Consider the following 19778-nt stretch of genomic DNA (forward strand, 5'->3'; position numbering starts at 1 on the left):
TTCCAAAGGAAGGGTATCTAAGTCTTATATATGTTTTGTGAAAGGATAAAGGGTATCCAAAAAATTCATTTATTCAAGGAGTCTTTTGAAAAAAAAAAAAATTTATCCACCTATCTGTCTTGTTCTTGTCATAGAATTGTAAAGTTGCATAGACAACATTTTGGCATGTTGTGCATTTTGGCTTGAAAAATATTGAAAATCAAGGGTAACTGTTGGAACATGGTGAATATGTCAAAAAAAAACTCATTGGAGTCTTAAAACCTCTTGGAGTTGACCATTTGTGGGATTTGACCATCAAGACTTAGAAGGGTCACTTGGCACATTGTTACAAATTTACTCATTTTAGGTTGTTACTTGGGTCTATCACCCTATTTTCTACATCACTTGTATATTGTCAACGTTTGGGACTGAAGCAACATGTTGCATTTGATCCTCTCCATAATCATCTTTATGTTCAAGTGCATCATGGTTCATAGTGTTTCTCCTTTTTGTTGGTTCATCATGGTTACCATGCATTATTACAACCATGCCAACTCTTCCTCCATTGGTTACCATGCTTAGAATCATTGGAAAAATTGCCTAGCCTAAGATATCATTAGGCTACTCAGCCTATGAATGGCTCTAATGGTCTAAGAGCTAGCCTCTGTCATAATATATGGATGTTTCACTTGAGGAGGAGGGGAGATATCAGTGGGGGGGACAAAAGTGTCAGCTTTCTTCTGCTAAGAAGAGGGTCTATCCTGAGGAGCTCCTAGTCCTAAGCCCATGTTGGGCTTCATGCTCCAATAGTTCACTTTAAGTTTCAACACAAATTCTACATATAATAAAATGGTATGTCTAAATTGCCATGTCGAGGGATATCAAAGACCATCCACCAACGATCCCAAAAGTTTGCACTTATGGCATCATTTGTGCACCATTTAATCGATAGTTTGGATTTTTTTGGGTTGACTGGTAAACCTGTTTTTGGGTTCGCAAAAGGGCTAGCCAAATTGTCTTTGGTTATGCTGAGGGTTGCAACCTCATCATAGTCCAAACCATCATCAAACATCTCATGCATTTCATCATGCCAATGAAGAGCAGCATTTTGTTGGTTCGTAAGGGTTTCAATGTTATCCACTATGGTGTTTAATGTGGATAACATAGGAGCCAATGTGGGTACATTATTATATGTTCTATACAAACCTCTCAACTTGGTGAGATTTTCATTTATCAAATCCTTGATTCGAGGAGGGTTTTGAGGGGGTAGAGGATCATTTGGTGGATGGTTTTGTGGGGGTACTGGATCATTTGGTGAGGGGTTACGAGGAATATTATTCCCTACCTCAGTGTCAATATTCTGATCAGCCATTCCTATTGAATTGCAAAATGTAATATATATTTTTAAAAAACCTTAATTTAAACCATTTTTTTCAAAAAACCCTAGATTCAACTAAAAAAAACAAAATCATGCTAAAATCTATTGAATTTAGATTAAAAATGAGTTGAAAATTTTTTTAAAAACATACTTTGATATCCGATATCTGATCGTGGTGCAAATACTAGCCCACAAATATGTGAAATAAGGGCCCGCATGTCTAACTTTTTTTTATGTAATGTCATAGATATCGGATATCCGATATCAGATATAATATTGGATATCCGATACAGAATATTATATTTTATATAAGATATAACATATATCTTATATTTTATATGATATTTTATATATAATATATTATATTATATATATTTTTTTATTATATATTATATATATTATATTACACTAATATATATTATAATATAAAATATTATATTACTATATTATGATAATATAATAATATTATTATATTACTATATTATGATAATATAATAATATTATTATATTATATTGTTATAATGTATTATATTATAATATATTACTTTTTTATTATTATGTTATATTTTATATATATTATATTACATTACTATATATTATAATATTAAATATTATATTATATTATTATAATATAATACATTATAATATAATAATATTATTATAGTATAATATTATACAATTACAATATAATAATAATATTATTATATTATAGTATTATTATTATATTATATTATATAATATTAAATAATATATTATACTATTATAATATAATATTATTATATTATTATAATATAATAATAATAATGTTATAAGCCGTTGATTATCGGATATCCGATATGTGATCGGATATTTGATCAAATTAGATATCCGATATCAAATCGGATATCCGATAAGGCTCAGCCTTTCCTTCCAAGTTTGGTACCTACATAGGTGGAAAAAAATCAAAGCAGATTTTGAAGCACTTTTAGATGTCTTCAAACTCTATTTTTTTAACATTGCCACTTTTTGGCACACCATGATCTTGCACATACCCTTATATCTTGATCTCACTAATAGTTCATGCTTTTTGGCTCAAGTAGAGGAAAGTTGGCTATGGCATAAAAGAATGTATCATGTAAACTTTGATATTCTGGTTACTATAAGTAAGAACATAAGAGTTAGAGGTATTCCAAATCTAAAGAAACTTGAAATGGCCATATGCAAATAATGTCGTATTGGAAAGATGGGTAAAACTAGCTTTAGAAGTAAGAATTTCAATACTAAATAAGTCTTGGAACTAGTTCATACAAATCTTTGTGGACCAATAAGTACAGAGAGTTACGCTAGAGACAAAATTTTCATTTTGTTTGTTGATGATTGTTCTAGGATGATACTCTTCCGTACAGCACGTGCAGAATTCAAAAACCAGAGATTTTACCACGAAAACTGAGAGTTTTTTGTATTAATGCAATCAAAATCCTTACAATTTTCATCTCTTCTTTTGGGAAGGTGGAATATGACTTAAATACCATGCCTATACCGATCAACCACCTTGGGATCGGTTTCTAACTGATTTAACCATTATTTGCAAAAGTTGTTAATTGTTGCTGAGCAACTTTTGAAAAGTTGACAGCAACTTTTGTTGCATCTTGCCGATAAGCAACTTTTTGCTTCCAAACTACTTTAAAACATTCCTAACCTAATCTTAGACATGCCTAGAGCCTTTTAAGGCTATATAAGACTTATTCAAAACACCTAATGCTATTAGCCCTATAGGTCACATGAGTCCTTGGTTTATAAACTACCAAATAGGACTATGTACCTTTACAAGTGGGCAAATGTTTATTAAAATCCTATTTTAAACTCAAACTAGCTTCAAGCCTCCTTGAAGGAAACACTCCAATTACATTGCAAAGAAGATCTTCATAGACCATGATTAGATTGCAGATGGAAAAATGTCTACATATGATGTAGAGTTGATACCACCTATTCTATCAGCCATGCTTTGTCCTCCAATGCCAAGATGATGAAGAAGGAATGTTCCCAAGGAGTGCTCTGCACCATACTACCCCTCTCTGAAAAAAACTCAAGTCCCTTGAGTTGGGATAGTGTCAAAAACAAAACCTGCCTTCTCTATTTCAGCCTTTGTCATCCATGTGGCATCTTCAGCAGGTAACCCAGTCCATTTGACCAGGTATGCATAGTATGTTGCCCTCCTAGTTTGTTTAGTCACCTTCTTATCAAGGATACATTCAATCTGAGGTTTATGTGCTTTGGGCAATTGAGAATCATCACCTTTATTGTCTAAATCTGTACCTGCATCACAAATGTCAGTAGGTTCTTTATATGCATATAAATCTGATACATTAAATATTGGGGAAAGACCAACATCTAGAGGTAGTTCAATTTTGTATGCATTGTTACCACATCTTTGCAAAATTCTGAATGGCCCTGCCTTCTTCATCATCAATTTGGTATATTGCCCTTTAGGAAATCTTTCCTTTTTAAGGTGCACCATCACTAAGTCACCTACCTTGAATTGGAGGTCTCTTCTTTTCTTATTGGCCTGATTTTTGTATTTGTCTGCAGTCCTTTCCAACCTGTCCTTCACCTGCTGCTGAATGTCCTTCATCACTTGGGCAAAGTCTTGTGCTTGGGCACTCTTTCTATCAAGGTGACTGATGTCTCTTAGTTATAATACACCTCTTGGATGCTCCCCATAGACAATCTAAAATGGTGTCAATCCAGTGCTTCTATTGACTGAGTCATTATAGGCATATTCGGCTTGTGGTAGGATAGAGTCCCATGATCCTCCATGCTGTTGTGAGAGACATCTTAGCAAGTTCCCCAATGATCTATTTGTGACCTCTGTTTGCCCATCAGACTGTGGGTGATAAGCAGATGAGAAGTTCAAATTAGTTCCAAGCCTTTTCCATAGTGTCCTCCAAAAATGGCCAAGGAACTTGGAGTCTCTGTCTGAAATAATAGATCTAGGAAGACCATGTAGTCTTACAACCTCCTTAAAGAAAAGCCCTGCAATATGAGAGGCATCATGTGTGGTTCTGCAAGGAATGAAGTGAGCCATTTTAGAAAATCTGTCAACAACAACAAATACACTGTCATTTCCTGCCCTTGTTTTTGGCAAACCCAAGACAAAGTCCATACTTATTGAATCCCATGGCTTGCAAGGAATGGGTAATGGAGTGTATAAACCTGCATTTGAAGCATGACCCTTTGCTTTTTGATAGATTATGCAACTATCTACAAACTTCCTAACATCAGATTGCAATTTGGGCCAATGGTAAAATCTTTTTACCTGTTCCAAGGTCTTGTCTAAACCAAAGTGACCTGACATACCTCCACAATGCTTCTCCTTAATTATATTTTCTCTATATGAACCCCTTGGTACACATAGTTGCCCTCCTTTGAACAATAAGCCCTCTTGAATCAAATAGTCTGCAAAATCAGAATGGTATCTATCTCCCATGTCTTGGCAAACCTTGTAGATCTCTTTAAAATCTTCATCTTGAGGGTACATGTCCTTCATGGCATCAATACCCACACTTTCAAGGTCAATTGATTGGATCATGAGGTTCCTCCTACTCAAGGCATCAGCAACCTTGTTGATGACCCCCTTCTTGTGCTTAATGGAGAAGGTATATGACTGCATAAACTCCATCCATTTGATATGCCTCTGGTTCAATTTATCCTGCCTGTTCAAGAAACTTAAAGCCTAGTTATCAGTGAAAACAATGAATTCTTTAGGAAGTAAGTAATGCCTCCATCTCTTCAAAGATTGCACCATTGCATATAACTCTAAATCATAGACTGAATACTTCTGTTTAGCCTCATTTAATTTCTCACTGAAAAAGGCAATTGGTCTGCCCTCTTGACTTAGTACCCCTCCAATAGCTTTGGTGCTGGCATCACATTCAACTGTAAACACTTTGTTAAAATCAGGAAATGTTAAAACAGGTCCTTGGGCAATTCTTTTTTTTAGGAGTTCAAATGCCTCTTGGGCTGCTTGTGTCCACACAAAATTACATTTCTTTCCACCTTTTATTGTGTCAATCATCGGAGCAGAGATTCCACTAAAATTCTTAATAAATTTCCTATAAAAGTTGCACAGACCATGGAAACTCTTCACTTCACTTGGACTTGTGGGTGTAGGCCAATGCATGATAGCCTCAATTTTAGTGGGGTCCATCTTCAAACAATCCTTAGAAATGACAAATCCAAGAAAAATCAATTCTTGTTTAACAAAGGTGCACTTTTCAAGGTTTATTTTCAATTCTTCCTCATGAAGTCTTTGCAATACAAGATCTATGTGTTTTAGGTGTTCTTCTTTATCCTTACTGAAAATTAGGATATCATCTAAGTATACAACCACAAACTTGTTGAGAAAGGGTTTGAGGACCTCATTCATGAGCCTCATAAAGGTGCTTGGTGCATTTGACAATCCAAATGGCATGACAAGCCATTCATAGAGTCCCTCATTGGTTTTAAAGGCTGTTTTCCACTCATCTCCTTCTCTTACCCTGATTTGATGGTATCCACTTTTCAAGTCTATCTTAGAATAAAACTTTGCCCCTCCTAGGCAATCAAGAAGGTCTTCCATCCTAGGCATGGGAAACCTATACCTTATTGTTATCTTGTTTATAGCCCTTGAATCCACACACAGCCTCCAAGTGCCCTCTTTCTTTGGTGCTAACACAGCAGGGACTGCACATGGGCTAACACTTTTCCTAATCAAGCCTTTAGACAACAAATCCTCAATTTGTCTAGCTATCTCTTCATTTTGTTCCGGGGTTAACTTATAGGCAGCCTTATTGGGTAGTGTAGCCCCTGGTATTAGGTCTATACAATGACTGATTTCCCTTTTTGGTGGTAAAGTAGAAGGTGAACTGCCTGCCACAATCCCATGGTATTTGTTTAACAATTCCCTAACCTCTCTAGGTTCCACTTCACTTAAACCATGATCCAATATTACTTTGTTTGACACATCATTCTTAGGTTTAGTCACAATTGCAAAACAACGAGTATCTTTCACTTTTAAGGACTGCAAAAATTCCTTTTCACCAACCAATGCAATACTACTTACCATATGGTCCATCTTGCCATCATTCGGTAGTGGATTCATTGTGTACTTGACTCCATCTTTCACAATAGTGTACACATTTGTATGCCCATCATGTTTTGAATTGACATCATATTGCCATGGCCTCCCAAGCAAGAGGTGGCATGCATCCATATTAGTCACATCACATAAAATTCTGTCAGCATATTCACCCAATGTGAATTCAACCCAAACCTGCTCATTCACTAAGGTATGATTGTCCTTTGTTAACCATGAAGCCTTATATGGATAAGGGTGAGGAATTGTTTGCAATTTTAACTTGTTAACCATTTCTCTAGAGGCTATATTATCTGTTGAACCTGAATCAACTATCAACTTGCATACCTTTCCTTTTACCTTGCAATTTGTCCTGAATAATGATCTTCTCTGTGGTGGATCTGCAGGTTGTGGTACCTTCAAAAGTGTCCTTTGTATCATGAGGCACTCTCCATGTTCAGCATCAGCAGGTCTGGAGGTTGTGGTGTGATAGGATGAGATGCTTTGCCCATCCTCTTCTTCTTGCAACAGATTGATTCTCCTATCCACAGGTTTACTGGATTCTCCACCTTTTTGAGGAGACCTGAATGACTGATGCCCGGTTTGGTTACATGTAAAACATCTGCCTGTGAACACTTGACCTCCTCTTCCTCTCCCATTGCCTCCTCCTTGGTTCCTATTGGGTCTCCTACCCCTAAAGGAGCCTCTTTGACTGGTGTCTGGTTCATGGTTCCTGGTTTCAGCATTATTTCTACCTTGAAATCTGCCCCCTCTACCTCTAAATGAATTACTTCCTCTTCCCCTATTATTTTCACTTCTCCTCTTCAATTTTTCTTCTATTTTTAATGCAAGATTGAAACATTGGTGGACAGATTCTAAATTGATCAATGTAAGTTCATCTTGTATGCTAAACTTTAAGCCATTAACATACCTTGCCAACTTTTGTTTGCTTGAATCATTTACCTTTGCTCTTAGGGTCAAATTATGGAATTCTTGAGTGTAACCACTCACATCCATGTCCCTTTGCTTTAGGTTTTGTAGTCTTTGATTTATGAGGACTTCATAATCCTCCGGTACAAATTGCTTCTTCACTTCAGCCTTCATCCTTTTCCATGTTGAAATGGGTTCCTTGCCCTCATCCAACCTTTCATTTTGAACAAAGTTCCACCAAGTAAGGGCTGGCCCCTTCAACTTGGCTTTGGCAATCTTCACCCTTTGACTAGCAGGGATATAATCACATTCAAAGTGATTGTCTAGTGCCTCTATCCAATCCAGGCACTCATCTGGATTCAACCGGCCATAAAACATAGGGATGTCACCCCCTTTTGCACCCACTCTCTCCAAAGCTTGAAGAAGTGGTCTTTGCTCCAATGGAATCTCACTTCCATAAGTATCTCTCTCAACTTCTTCTCGTTCTGACTCATAATCATTACCCTTTTTCAATTTTCCTTGGAGCTTTTCAAGCTCTCTCCTCATGTTTCTATTCTCTTCCCTGACTGCCCTACTTTCAGCCATTTGTTCTTTCACCAACTTGGCTAGTTCAATATTGGTGATCCTCAATGGGATCTCCCTCTCTCCATCTTCTCCATCCGACATTTTTGATGAACAAACCACTCACCAAGGTTTTCCTGCTGCTCTGATACCACCTGATGCAGAGTGGCAAGCGAAATAACCAAATTTGGCCTAAGTTGTCCTTAGGACTTACACAACCCACAATTTTACTCTCCAAGTCTAGGATCACTTCAAGGATCCACCAAGCTCTGCAACAACCCTTTCTCCAAGGTTTGGACAATCTCCCAATGCTTGGAAGGCTCAATCCAGCTTTGTCTCCAATTTGCCTTTAGGGACTAAATCCCTGATTTAGGCCTTTTAGTGCTTCTGCAACTTCTAGCACTCCACAACACAAGACAATGATTGGGGCACCTCCAAATGTTCCCCCACACTGCAAATAACCCACAATTTGGGTTCTCCAACTTCTGCAACACCAAAATCCACAACTCACCTAGTTGTCCTACTAGGTCTCCATACCCTGTTTTCCTGCAACAAATCCAAAATTCTCCAAACAACTTGTCAAAAAAATTAGGGTTTCAGATACCCTTTATCCCACTCTATCAATCCCCCAAAAATCAAATTCCCAATCCACTCCTGCACTACAGAACCTCTCCTATGCACACAGACCTAATGGGCCCAATTAGGCTTGGTTTACAAAGGAGCAGTACGGAAATGGGTTCATGGATGGAAAGAAATGATTGGGCGACCTCAAGGAATGTTTATCTCAACAACTTCTGCCCTTGGTTGCAATTTATTCAATCAAATTCCTTTTGATTTCCATACAGTTACTAAATCCTAGTTCAAACCAACACCTAGACTTGAACTAGGGCTTGCATGCAAAATGTGCTCTCACCATTGAAATTGATCCTAATTCTAGAGAATGAAAGAACAACCTGTAAGCTTGCAAATTCATTGGGTTTTGTGCCCCTGAGGTCAAATAGGTGCACTCTATTTGCCCATTTGCACAAAACCCTTGCTAAAGGGAGGGTTTGGTGGCTGTTTGAGAACAAAATGCAATAACTATTGACTCCCTTCACCAAAAACCTTCAAACCACTTGCAAAAGTTTGCTAACACACCAAGGTTTCGAATCCACGCATTTGTTTGCAGATACTCTTCCGTACAGCACGTGCAGAATTCAAAAACCAGAGATTTTACCACGAAAACTGAGAGTTTTTTGTATTAATGCAATCAAAATCCTTACAATTTTCATCTCTTCTTTTGGGAAGGTGGAATATGACTTAAATACCATGCCTATACCGATCAACCACCTTGGGATCAGTTTCTAACTGATTTAACCATTATTTGCAAAAGTTGTTAATTGTTGCTGAGCAACTTTTGAAAAGTTGACAGCAACTTTTGTTGCATCTTGCCGATAAGCAACTTTTTGCTTCCAAACTACTTTAAAACATTCCTAACCTAATCTTAGACATGCCTAGAGCCTTTTAAGGCTATATAAGACTTATTCAAAACACCTAATGCTATTAGCCCTATAGGTCACATGAGTCCTTGGTTTATAAACTACCAAATAGGACTATGTACCTTTACAAGTGGGCAAATGTTTATTAAAATCCTATTTTAAACTCAAACTAGCTTCAAGCCTCCTTGAAGGAAACACTCCAATTACATTGCAAAGAAGATCTTCATAGACCATGATTAGATTGCAGATGGAAAAATGTCTACATATGATGTAGAGTTGATACCACCTATTCTATCAGCCATGCTTTGTCCTCCAATGCCAAGATGATGAAGAAGGAATGTTCCCAAGGAGTGCTCTGCAGTGAATGAAGTGAAACAAGTCTAGAATCCAAAAGGAAGGCACATGGACTTGTTGGATTTTTCAGAAGGAATCATGCACTTGATCAAATAATTGGAGATCAAACAGGAGACATAATGACAAGGAATAAACTAAAAGGTACATGTTCTCTTACTGAATTTGAACCTAGAATTGTTAAAGATGCATTGAACAATGAAAGTTGGATCGAGGCAATGAATGAAGAGGCTGAACAAATTGAAACCAACAATACCTAGACTCTTGTTCCTAGACCTAAGGAAAAAAATGTAATTGGTACAAAGTGAGTATTTAGAAACAAATTGAATGAAAATAGTAAAGTCTCAAGGAATAAGGCAATGCTAGTGTATAAAGGATATGCTCAAGAAGGAATAGACTATAGAGAAACATTTGCTCCTATTGCTAGACTTGATTAAGGAGTTAGAAAACTTCTTGCATATGTTGCATTTAAAGGATTCAAAGTGTAACAAATGGATGTAAAATCAGCTATCTTGAATGGGATTCTAGAGGAAGAAGTCTACATTGATCAACCTAAAGGTTTCATTGATCCAAATAAAATAGACATGGGCTACAAGTTGCACAAAGTTTTGTATGGTTTGAAACAAGCTTCTAGAGCATGGTATGAGAGGCTACATGGATATCTAATAGAGATTGGTTTTCAAGGAATAAATGACAACAATAGTATGTAAATTAAAGAGGGACTAGACAATAAGATATTGTTAGCAGAGATATTTGTGGATGATATATTATTTGCAGGACATGATGACTTATGCAAATCATTTGTTGAAGAAATGAGGAAATAATTTGAGATGTCAATGTTTGGAGAGATCAAATTCTTTGTTGGTTTGCAAGTTCATCAAATGAAGGATGGAATCTACTTTACTTAGTCAAAATATGTCAAGGAGATATTGAAGACCTTTGGAATGGAAGACTCCAAACTAGTTGGTACACCTATGTCTATTGGACACAAGCTATTAGAGAATAATGATTCAAAAGAGGTAAATCAAACTACCTACATATCTATGATTGGGAAACTTTAGTATGTCATTCACACAAGATCTTATATAGCATTAGTAGTTGGTATAGTTGCAAGGTTTTTTGCAAATCCCAGATAAAATCATATGATGGCAATCAAAAGAAGCATGAGATATCTAAAAGGTACTCAAGACTATAGTCTATGGTACAAGAAAGGAGGAAAATTTGAATTAAAATCCTTTACTAATGTTGATTGGGCCAAAAGCATTAATGACAAGAAGAGCACTAGTGGAGGAGCATTCTTTCTTTGAAAGAGGTTAGTATCTTGGACAAGCAAAAAGAATAATTGCATCTCTTGGTCTACAACAGATGCATAATATGTTGTTATAGTAGTTAATTGTTCCAACATAGTCTGGTTCAAGCAACTATTGCCAGGAATGAAGGAAGAAATTAAAGACCTAGTGCTCCTTTACTATGATAATACTAGTACAATCAATATATCCAAGAATCTAGTAATGCACACAAAGACAAAACACATTGCAATCAAGTATCATTTCCTAAGAGAATTAGTTCAAGATAAATAGGTAAGATTGGAATATATTAACACAAAGGAGTAGGTTGCTGACATATTTACCAAGCCATTACCTAAGGATGCATTTTTGTACCTAATTAGTAAGCTAGGGGTCATTCCCTATATGATGCTCACTAGAGTACAGATTAGTGATGTATCAACCAAACCACATTGAAGATCTATCAAGCTATGCAATATAGACAGAGCTCATTGCATATGAATCAATAAATCAAGTACATTATAAAAACATTATATCAAGTATTTGGCATTTGATGTCAAAGAGGGAGAGATTGATCATGTCATATACTCATTTGAAAAAAAGATTGGTATATTCAAAGAAGAATCAAAGGAAGTAATTTTTCTATCAAAAAGAGGGAGAACTTGATTAGATGGAGTCTGTAGATAAGATGGCAGAAGGAGAATCTCAAAGGGAGTTCTTATAGTTGAAGAATTAGAATCAAAATAAGGATATTTTCTCAAAAGATTTCTTTTATTATGATATATTGTGTTGCCATCAATGCCAAAGAGGAAGATTGTTGATAAAAATTATCCAATTGTATGTTGGCATTAATGACACACAAATGTTCTGTTCTTACCGAGCTCAAAAGACTCATGTATTAGTCAAGCATAAGTCAAGTGATCCAGTTGAAACTTAGCTAGGTTGGTCAGTAAAGGAAATTCAGTTGTAACCAAGTCATGGCAGTTACCAAAGGAGTTCAGTGTAAATTGAATCACATCAATTACCAAGGAACTCAATGATAACCGAGTGATCCAGTCTCAGTGCAAAATGACCTACAACAAAATAACTATATTTATTGTTTGGTTTTTGGAAGCTGACTTGGTGAATGTTATTTGTTTATGTGGAAAGGTATTTAAGCCAACTTGACCTTGGATTTCATATATATGTAAGGTTAAGTTGTGGATTTTAATATGGAAGTAGTGAGAAGAGAATGAGATGTGAATAAGGAAGGATATCTAACTAAGAGCAGAATATCCAAGGAGCTACAAAGAACATTTTGATCAAGAAGGATATAGAGGATATACCACTAGAATAGTGATCTAAATCTATAATGAAGTTGCTTCATCAATCAGGGCAAACATTGTTACTTTCTAACAATTGTAGCAGTGATTGAAATCTCCTAATAGAGTTGATTTAATAATCAATTTGTAAATCCTGTAACAAGGTGGCATTTGAGATTGAAGTGTCTAAAGACATTTAACTAGGCCACTCCTAACAGGGTGATTTAGATCCCTTTAATAGGATCACACCTAGCAATGTGTTATGTAACCTTTAACAAGGTTGGCTCCTAATAGGGCTCACTTTAGAAGAGTGAAAAATAGTAACTAGTTGCATTGGTGGTTTTCCCCAAATTAGGTTTCCACATTAAATCTTGTGTCTTGTGTGTTCATGTTATTTTCTTATTACTTTATCTTTCTGCAACTAAGTTACTAAAGGTTAATTCACATTATATTTCAAGATTGCTGTGTTAACTAAGTTACAATAGATTTCTAGTTCTAACTTAGTTGTGCAAGGGTTTGAGTTAGAAAGAAGTTTGTATTGACATCTAATGGATCTAGAATTATTTTTGTGGTAATTGATACACCCCTCCTTTCTTAGTTACTCCTCTTATATTTCCAATAGTTTCTTGATGGGATCAAAGGGGATGTTAGAAGATTGTAAATACCCCAAGGAATGTTAGGGTGTGGTGGTTTGATTAAAGGGTTCTAGTTGTAAGAAGAAGAATTATTGGGCTGAGTGACAACGCTTACTTTCTCTTGGTAGTCTACATTAGCTCACCCATTTGATGAGATCATCCCATACTAGCTTATTAATATATCTTGTGATCCATTCATCCAAAATAATGGAAATGATAAGAGAGATGGGGTCCACTTGTTTGAGCCCTCTCAATGATCTGAAAGAAGGAGCAAATGATCCATTCACAATGATTGAGATGGAGGGAGTGGCAACCAACTGATTGATAAGATGAATAACCATGTTGGTAAATCCAAAGGCACACATAATCCTTTGTAAGAAATTCCAATGAACCTAGCTATCCATGGTCTTAGAGAGGTCCAATTTCATCAAGAATATCCCCTTTTTAGATACTTCTAGAGAGTGGAAATTTCCATGCACCATGATTATAGAATCTAGAATCTACTCGCTAGGGACAAAACCATTTCATCAAGGAGATATAAAATTAAGGAGGAGTACCAAGAGCCTTGAGGTAAGGACCTTGGAAATGATCTTATAAAAAGAATTACATAAATTTACAAGTAAAATTTTATCCATCGAATCAACTCCTCAAATTTTAGGAATAAGGAATAAGAACAAGGAATGTGACATTAAGCTCCTTAAGGATATATCTAGCACCAAAGAACTCTTTGATACCCTTGACAACATCATATTCCACAATATTGTAAAAAAAAGTTGAAAGAAGAGCATAGGAAATCCATCAAGGTTATGGGCTTTATTACCTTCAAAGGAGAAGACAATGACTTCCACTTCATCCTCAGAATAGATAGTTAAGAGGAAATTGTTCTTCTCATCCCAAATCATCCATGTGATATAATCCAAAAACAAATCTTGATCTTCAAAAGAGATAAGGGAGGAAATGTAGAGTTCTGCATCCTTCCTAATGTCCTCCTCAACTTTGAATAGGTTACCATTAATAGCAAGGCAAGAGATCTTGTCAATATCCTTATGCTTCATGGCAATCATGTGAAAGAATCTTATATTTTTGTTGCTAGTAGTTAGTCATAGCAAACTTGAACTTTATTTCCAAAATTCCTCCTCTTTACAGATAATGTCATGAGATTATGGAGATATTGTTGTAGCTCCCCATCTGAATCCTCTCAGGCACTTCCTTGAGTTCCAATTGAATGAAAGCTTTAGAGGTAAAGATATCTCCAAAGACCTATATGTTCCTTTTGACCATATCTTTGGCATGTCTAAGTTTCTTAGCAACCTTGAACATAGAAGAAACCTCCAAAGTAGTATTGCACTACTCTTTAGTGTAGACTTATAAATCAGGATGGGCAGTACACATTTTTTATAGATCTAAATGGAAAATTGCTTGTAGTTGAAATCAGATCTACCACTAAAGAGATGAGGAAGAGTTCAAAGCCAAATCAAGATAAGGTAGTTAAAGAAGAATGATAATGGTCAAACTAGTCATTTGAAATAAGAGCCCTACCAAGGTGAACTTGAATGAGATCTACCCCAAAACTCCTATTCATCTAGGTGTAGTTTGCTCCCTAAAGATCAACATCATGATTAGATTGCTTATTAATGAAGTCTTTTGACTTCAGTCTCTTGTCTAGGGATCTAGTTGTCCTTCCTACAAACTCTACAGTTGATCAATTTTGACAAAATTGAAAACATCATGGATTTTTTCAGAAATTTCAGCATTTGATCTTCATGATCTGCATAGTTTGTAGTCGAAAAAACAAAAAATTGGAAAAAAATCACTATATTTTTGTAAATATGGAAAAAAAAAAGTTTGACTTTGTTTTTTCTTTAGTGCATTTTGTTGGAGATTAGCCTATCCCGTTGTCTAATTGGGTAGTGGAAGAGCAACCTTGATCAACTAAACCCACTTTAAAGGCATTATCATTTCCCTCTACATCTCCCCACTTGGTGCTAATTTTTGATATTGAGACTGACTCCTAAAAAGTGGATTTCATTGTTCCTTCAGGATTCTAAGTAGCCAACAACATCGTCAAACTATTTCTTGGATATGATAGGGTTAAGCATCCTTGAGTCTTGCCAGGGAATCGCCACCACTATCCTCTTTATTGACCAAGTTTGAGTCCTCCTCACCTCACCACTAGTTAAGTTACATTCCTAGATTTATCTCTCCTCTAGCCCTTGCCCATCTGGATGTTCATCTTTTCCGTCCTACCTTTCTCCTCTCCTTTTTTACCCGAGATCTTAGAGGTTGGGTTGTCTCCTCTTTCCTGACTTCCTTTAGAAACCCAACAAAGCTATCATTGCCATTAGAATCAAGAATATCAGGAACTACCATATTAGTTTTTGATTAGCACTGTCAGCCACCTCCTTCTCTATTTCTTTGGCCTTCCATTGATTTTTCATCCCCTTTTTGGCCTTCACATTTTAGCTTGTTAAGGACATTTCTTTGCCCAGTGGTTTGCCTTCTTACGGTGGACGCAAGCAAAGGGAACCTCTTATAATCCACTTGTTGAACCCATCTCCCAACCTCATACATGTTCTCAACAATGGAAGGCATATCAACATCTTGTGCTACCCCAACACATATTCTTGCATACATGAGTTTCCTTCTAGTAGTCATCATTGGGCTAATTGATAAGAACTCTTTAAACAAATTGGTTATGTAATGCCCTGCTCAGAGATCCTTGGAACAAGGATTCAATACAAGCCAAGGTTTTTTTTTTTACAAGTATGAATGCACATGACAACATCATACAAGGATCACAAAGATAGCAACAAAAGAGTTCACCGACAATCCCAACAACTAATGAATCTCCAAACACCACAACCTAACTGACATGACCAAATTGAAGAAAGAAAGCTAAGATGATATCAGAACACAAAACCTCTAATTTTTCAAATCATGGAACCACAAGCAATCATTAAGAGTACTCAAAAGTCCAAATTGCATTCTCTGAAAAGCAATGGAGAGGCCCCATATTTTTCATGCAAGAGAATAACAACTGATAGTCTCATGTGAAGAAGTACCTCTTCGTGCAAGAAAGTACACTAAGCCATGCAAGGAAACACCATCTTGCAGAAGGACATGCTTGGCCCAGTAGCCAAAACACCCCAAACTAGTGTGGGGTTTTGCGCAAGGATTCACCCCAAGCTGCGCGAGAAAATTCAAACACCATGCGAACATTTGCATTCTCACGTGAGAGAGTACAATTTCAAGTGAGGATACAAATTAACAAGCCAGAAAACATAAAGGTTAAAAGCTAGGAAATAAATTTCCTCCACATTGGGAGTACTGGATCCACATAGATCAAGGAACAAACACTCAAGTGCAATACTGAAAGACAAAAACTACACCTAACCATCTAACATAGTAGTGAAGGGAAATAACTAGGAGCAACATCATAGTGTATAGAAGCAACATCATAATGTACTAAAATAACAAACTAAGTGTGTGGTTCCTCCCAACCATCAATAGCATCATGAGACCATCGTCGGTCCTAGCCATCCCCTGCGCGTAACATCCCAAACCACATACCATATTGTCAGAGCTATCTTATGAGGATGTCACTACTAAAACGTGTTACAACATAAGAATAAGGAAATCTAACATGCTAAAAGTAAAGCATTAGAAAATCCAATAAATCAACCACATCATCTATCATATGCTAACATCATACAAATAGGAAATTTAACATGCTAAACCAATAAGCAATAGATACACCAATGAAGCAATTCACATCATCTAACCATATGCTAAAGGTCATAATATAGGAATGCGTCAAATAAACTAGCATCATCTAAACATGATATCCAAGAATTCCAATGAAAGCATAAATCACAAGAACGCATACTCCAAAACCCGAAGTATCAAGTGAAAACATCCAGCAATAGTTAAACTAGGGAAAAAGACCATCTATGTACACTAGTCCCCAACAGTGATTTGGGTAGCTATGCCTCCCAACCACGTGAAACTTGTAAGTCCACTCTCGTCGTGCTGATGGAGATAATGATCCAACCATAAATACACATAAAGCACAATGTCCATGGTAACACTCACGCTAGACAATATGATGACTGAAACCAAGAACATAGACAATGCATAAACTACAAGTTCTAGTCAAACACTCAATGGGCTACTATGTAGGGCTAACATCATGGAGAGTCGATTGGCATTAGAAAGCCCAAGCTTGAATTGCGTGCCCTCAAACTTAAATGAGTGCTCACACATTGTGTCCTTAAACTTAATTGGGTGCTCACACATTTTACTATCTTAAGTTGTATTACCACTCACACATTTTATTTAGTTATCACTTGATTAAAGCTCCCTTTGCCAACCTATGGCATCATGATCACTAAGCTGCGAGATAGAAGCCCCCTCCATATGGTACCCTACCCTACTTGTGCTCATCCAACGATGAGTGCCCATAGGCATGCATATTCCTAACCCAACCCCAATGATCATATCCAAAAGTGCCATGGAAGATCGGGCCTCACAAGTCACCCGATAAATGCATGCACATGTGCTCGTGTGTGGTGCACTACCATCATGAAGATCATCACACAAGGATTGGATGAGAACACAATGCAAAAATACACTCAACCAAAAATAGACTGGGGAGGACAGATTCTACACTAATCCTAAAAACAATAAAACCATACATCATGAATTCACTCAACTAGCCTCAATCTGGGAGTATGGATTCTACACGATTCCCAATGATGCAACAAGACCAAACATTATGAACTCACTCAACCTACCTCAATCTGCAAGTATGGATTCTTCACAAATCCTAATGTCCATGAAACAATAACAAGGGTCCAAAAAAAACAATAACACCAGGTATAATATCACTCAACCAAACACAAAGTTGGGAGTGCAAATGTGGCACACATCCCAATGCAACATAAAAGTGCAACAATGGTCTAATTGACATCTTAATAGGATCCAAGTCCACGACCACCATCATGCCAAGAAAATTCAAAAAAACTAGGTGGCACACAAAATGAGGTAAAACCCCCCAAAACTAGAACACTTCAAAATTAAAACCCATTTGGTCTTTGGGCATAAAAGTCATGAAAATCCAATAAAATTTGAGTTTGGAGTCTGTATGCAAAAATGACCAGCATAACAATGCAAAACCCCAAACCCTTACCCGAAAAATAAGGAAATGCTCATACCTGCACAATTGGGTAGAGCTAGCATATAAAAACACTGAGGAATACTAGTTCTCAGCCTCCTAACAACTGGCTACGAAAAACAGAAGCAGAAACAGAGCTGAAGCAATAAAATGAGAGAGCATTACCTCACAACCAAAAGGGCAAAATGAGAATTTGAACCATAAAATAAAACCCCACAACAGTAGCCAAAAATCGTGGCAATCCAAGGTCTCCTTGAACTAGAACCAATGAGATCAATCTCACGATGATCCCACACCCATAGCTCCCACAACAAACAAAACAATAAATCCCAATGAAAAAGATTTTGGGGTTTTCTCTCAAAATTTCTAATTTAAAAGTGAGAAGTGAGGAATTAAATTTCTTTTTCAATACTTATTCACTTTTTGAGTGAAAAATCGATTAGGAAAAATAACCAACCAACCTAGTCAAACCCTAAATTGATCCAAACGAAAATAGGCTATTCCTAGTAATAGGAATTCATCTATGGCAAAGCTGCTAGAAATTAAAATTAATTAAAATAAAGCTAAAAACCAAAAGATACATAAATTTTCTTAACAACTTTCGCAATAATGCGAACCTCCAAATGCATAGACACGTTTATAGGTCTAGTCACATAATGCAAATGGGTCCAGATTTATCAAATCACTGGAAGGTCTAATTTAAACATTTAAATAAGATATGTTGACCATACAGAGACGGCATTGGTAAATATGAATAGTTCAATCACTAACTCCATGTGCCATTGCCAGGGATATAAATCTTGCACACTAAAATACACGATCAAGTGCAAAATGCATATAACAACATAGCTGAAGCAATAAATACATTGAATATCTAATTTAACCATTTATTCAAATATACTGAAATAATCCATTTGCATCACTCATGTTTGCATAAAGCATATCAAAGAAAGAATGAAGTAAATCACCATAGCATTAATCCATGTATAACCAAATCAGAGATATGTCCAAAATACTAGATATCATCATAGACCTACTATCATCTCAAAATGGCATACACATGCAAATATGATAAATTAAACAGTATAGTACTATAGTATCTATGATACTGAATCAAGGTATGACATCTGACCCTCAGGTCATCTCAAAAGTAAACATAACATGAGTAACAAGTATCTCTCGGATCAAAGTACAACTAGGTAAATATCTACAACACAACCAAGGAATCCAACATGGACAATCCATTTTTAATTATTTAAGCATTTAATAATGGTTGTCTAAATAATATAAAAAAGGCAATTAAAACACATAAGTGAACATAGTCATAAACATGACTAACTACTATTACAGAAACCTAGTATGGTGTAGTAAGGTTATCTCTGCACACATCTCAAGGTAATTACGGAATAACATCATAATACCACATCAATCCTAATAACCACTGACATGAACCTCAGTGAAACCGTCTAACACGTCATAATCAAAGCAACTGATATGGAACATAAATCAAAATTGCCCAAAGAATATAAAACACTTATGATTCCAAACATGATCACTTCACACAAAAATATCAACAAGATTACATCCATCAAAATAACTTACATAAATAAAAAA

The 19778-nt window shown here is 36.2% G+C and overlaps 2 protein-coding genes across 2 annotated transcripts; both read right to left on the minus strand.

Moving 5' to 3' along the window:
- Positions 1-3422: 3422 nt before the first annotated feature.
- LOC149537024 (uncharacterized) lies at positions 3423-3968 on the minus strand. The gene has a single exon (XM_089806397.1). The coding sequence runs from the start codon at positions 3966-3968 to the stop codon at positions 3423-3425; it is 546 nt and encodes a 181-aa protein (XP_089662523.1).
- Positions 3969-4064: 96 nt separating this feature from the next.
- LOC149537025 (uncharacterized) lies at positions 4065-8045 on the minus strand. Its single transcript, XM_089806398.1, has 3 exons — positions 5977-8045; positions 5173-5448; positions 4065-5049 (listed from the first exon to the last, which is right to left on the minus strand). The coding sequence occupies exons 1-3, from the start codon at positions 8043-8045 to the stop codon at positions 4065-4067; spliced, it is 3330 nt and encodes a 1109-aa protein (XP_089662524.1).
- Between the last annotated feature and the right edge of the window lie 11733 nt (positions 8046-19778).

Source organism: Cupressus sempervirens, chromosome 10 (genome assembly GCF_028749045.1).
Source record: "Cupressus sempervirens isolate cs-2001-9-10 chromosome 10, ASM2874904v1, whole genome shotgun sequence".
NCBI classification, from domain to species: Eukaryota; Viridiplantae; Streptophyta; class Pinopsida; order Cupressales; family Cupressaceae; genus Cupressus; species Cupressus sempervirens.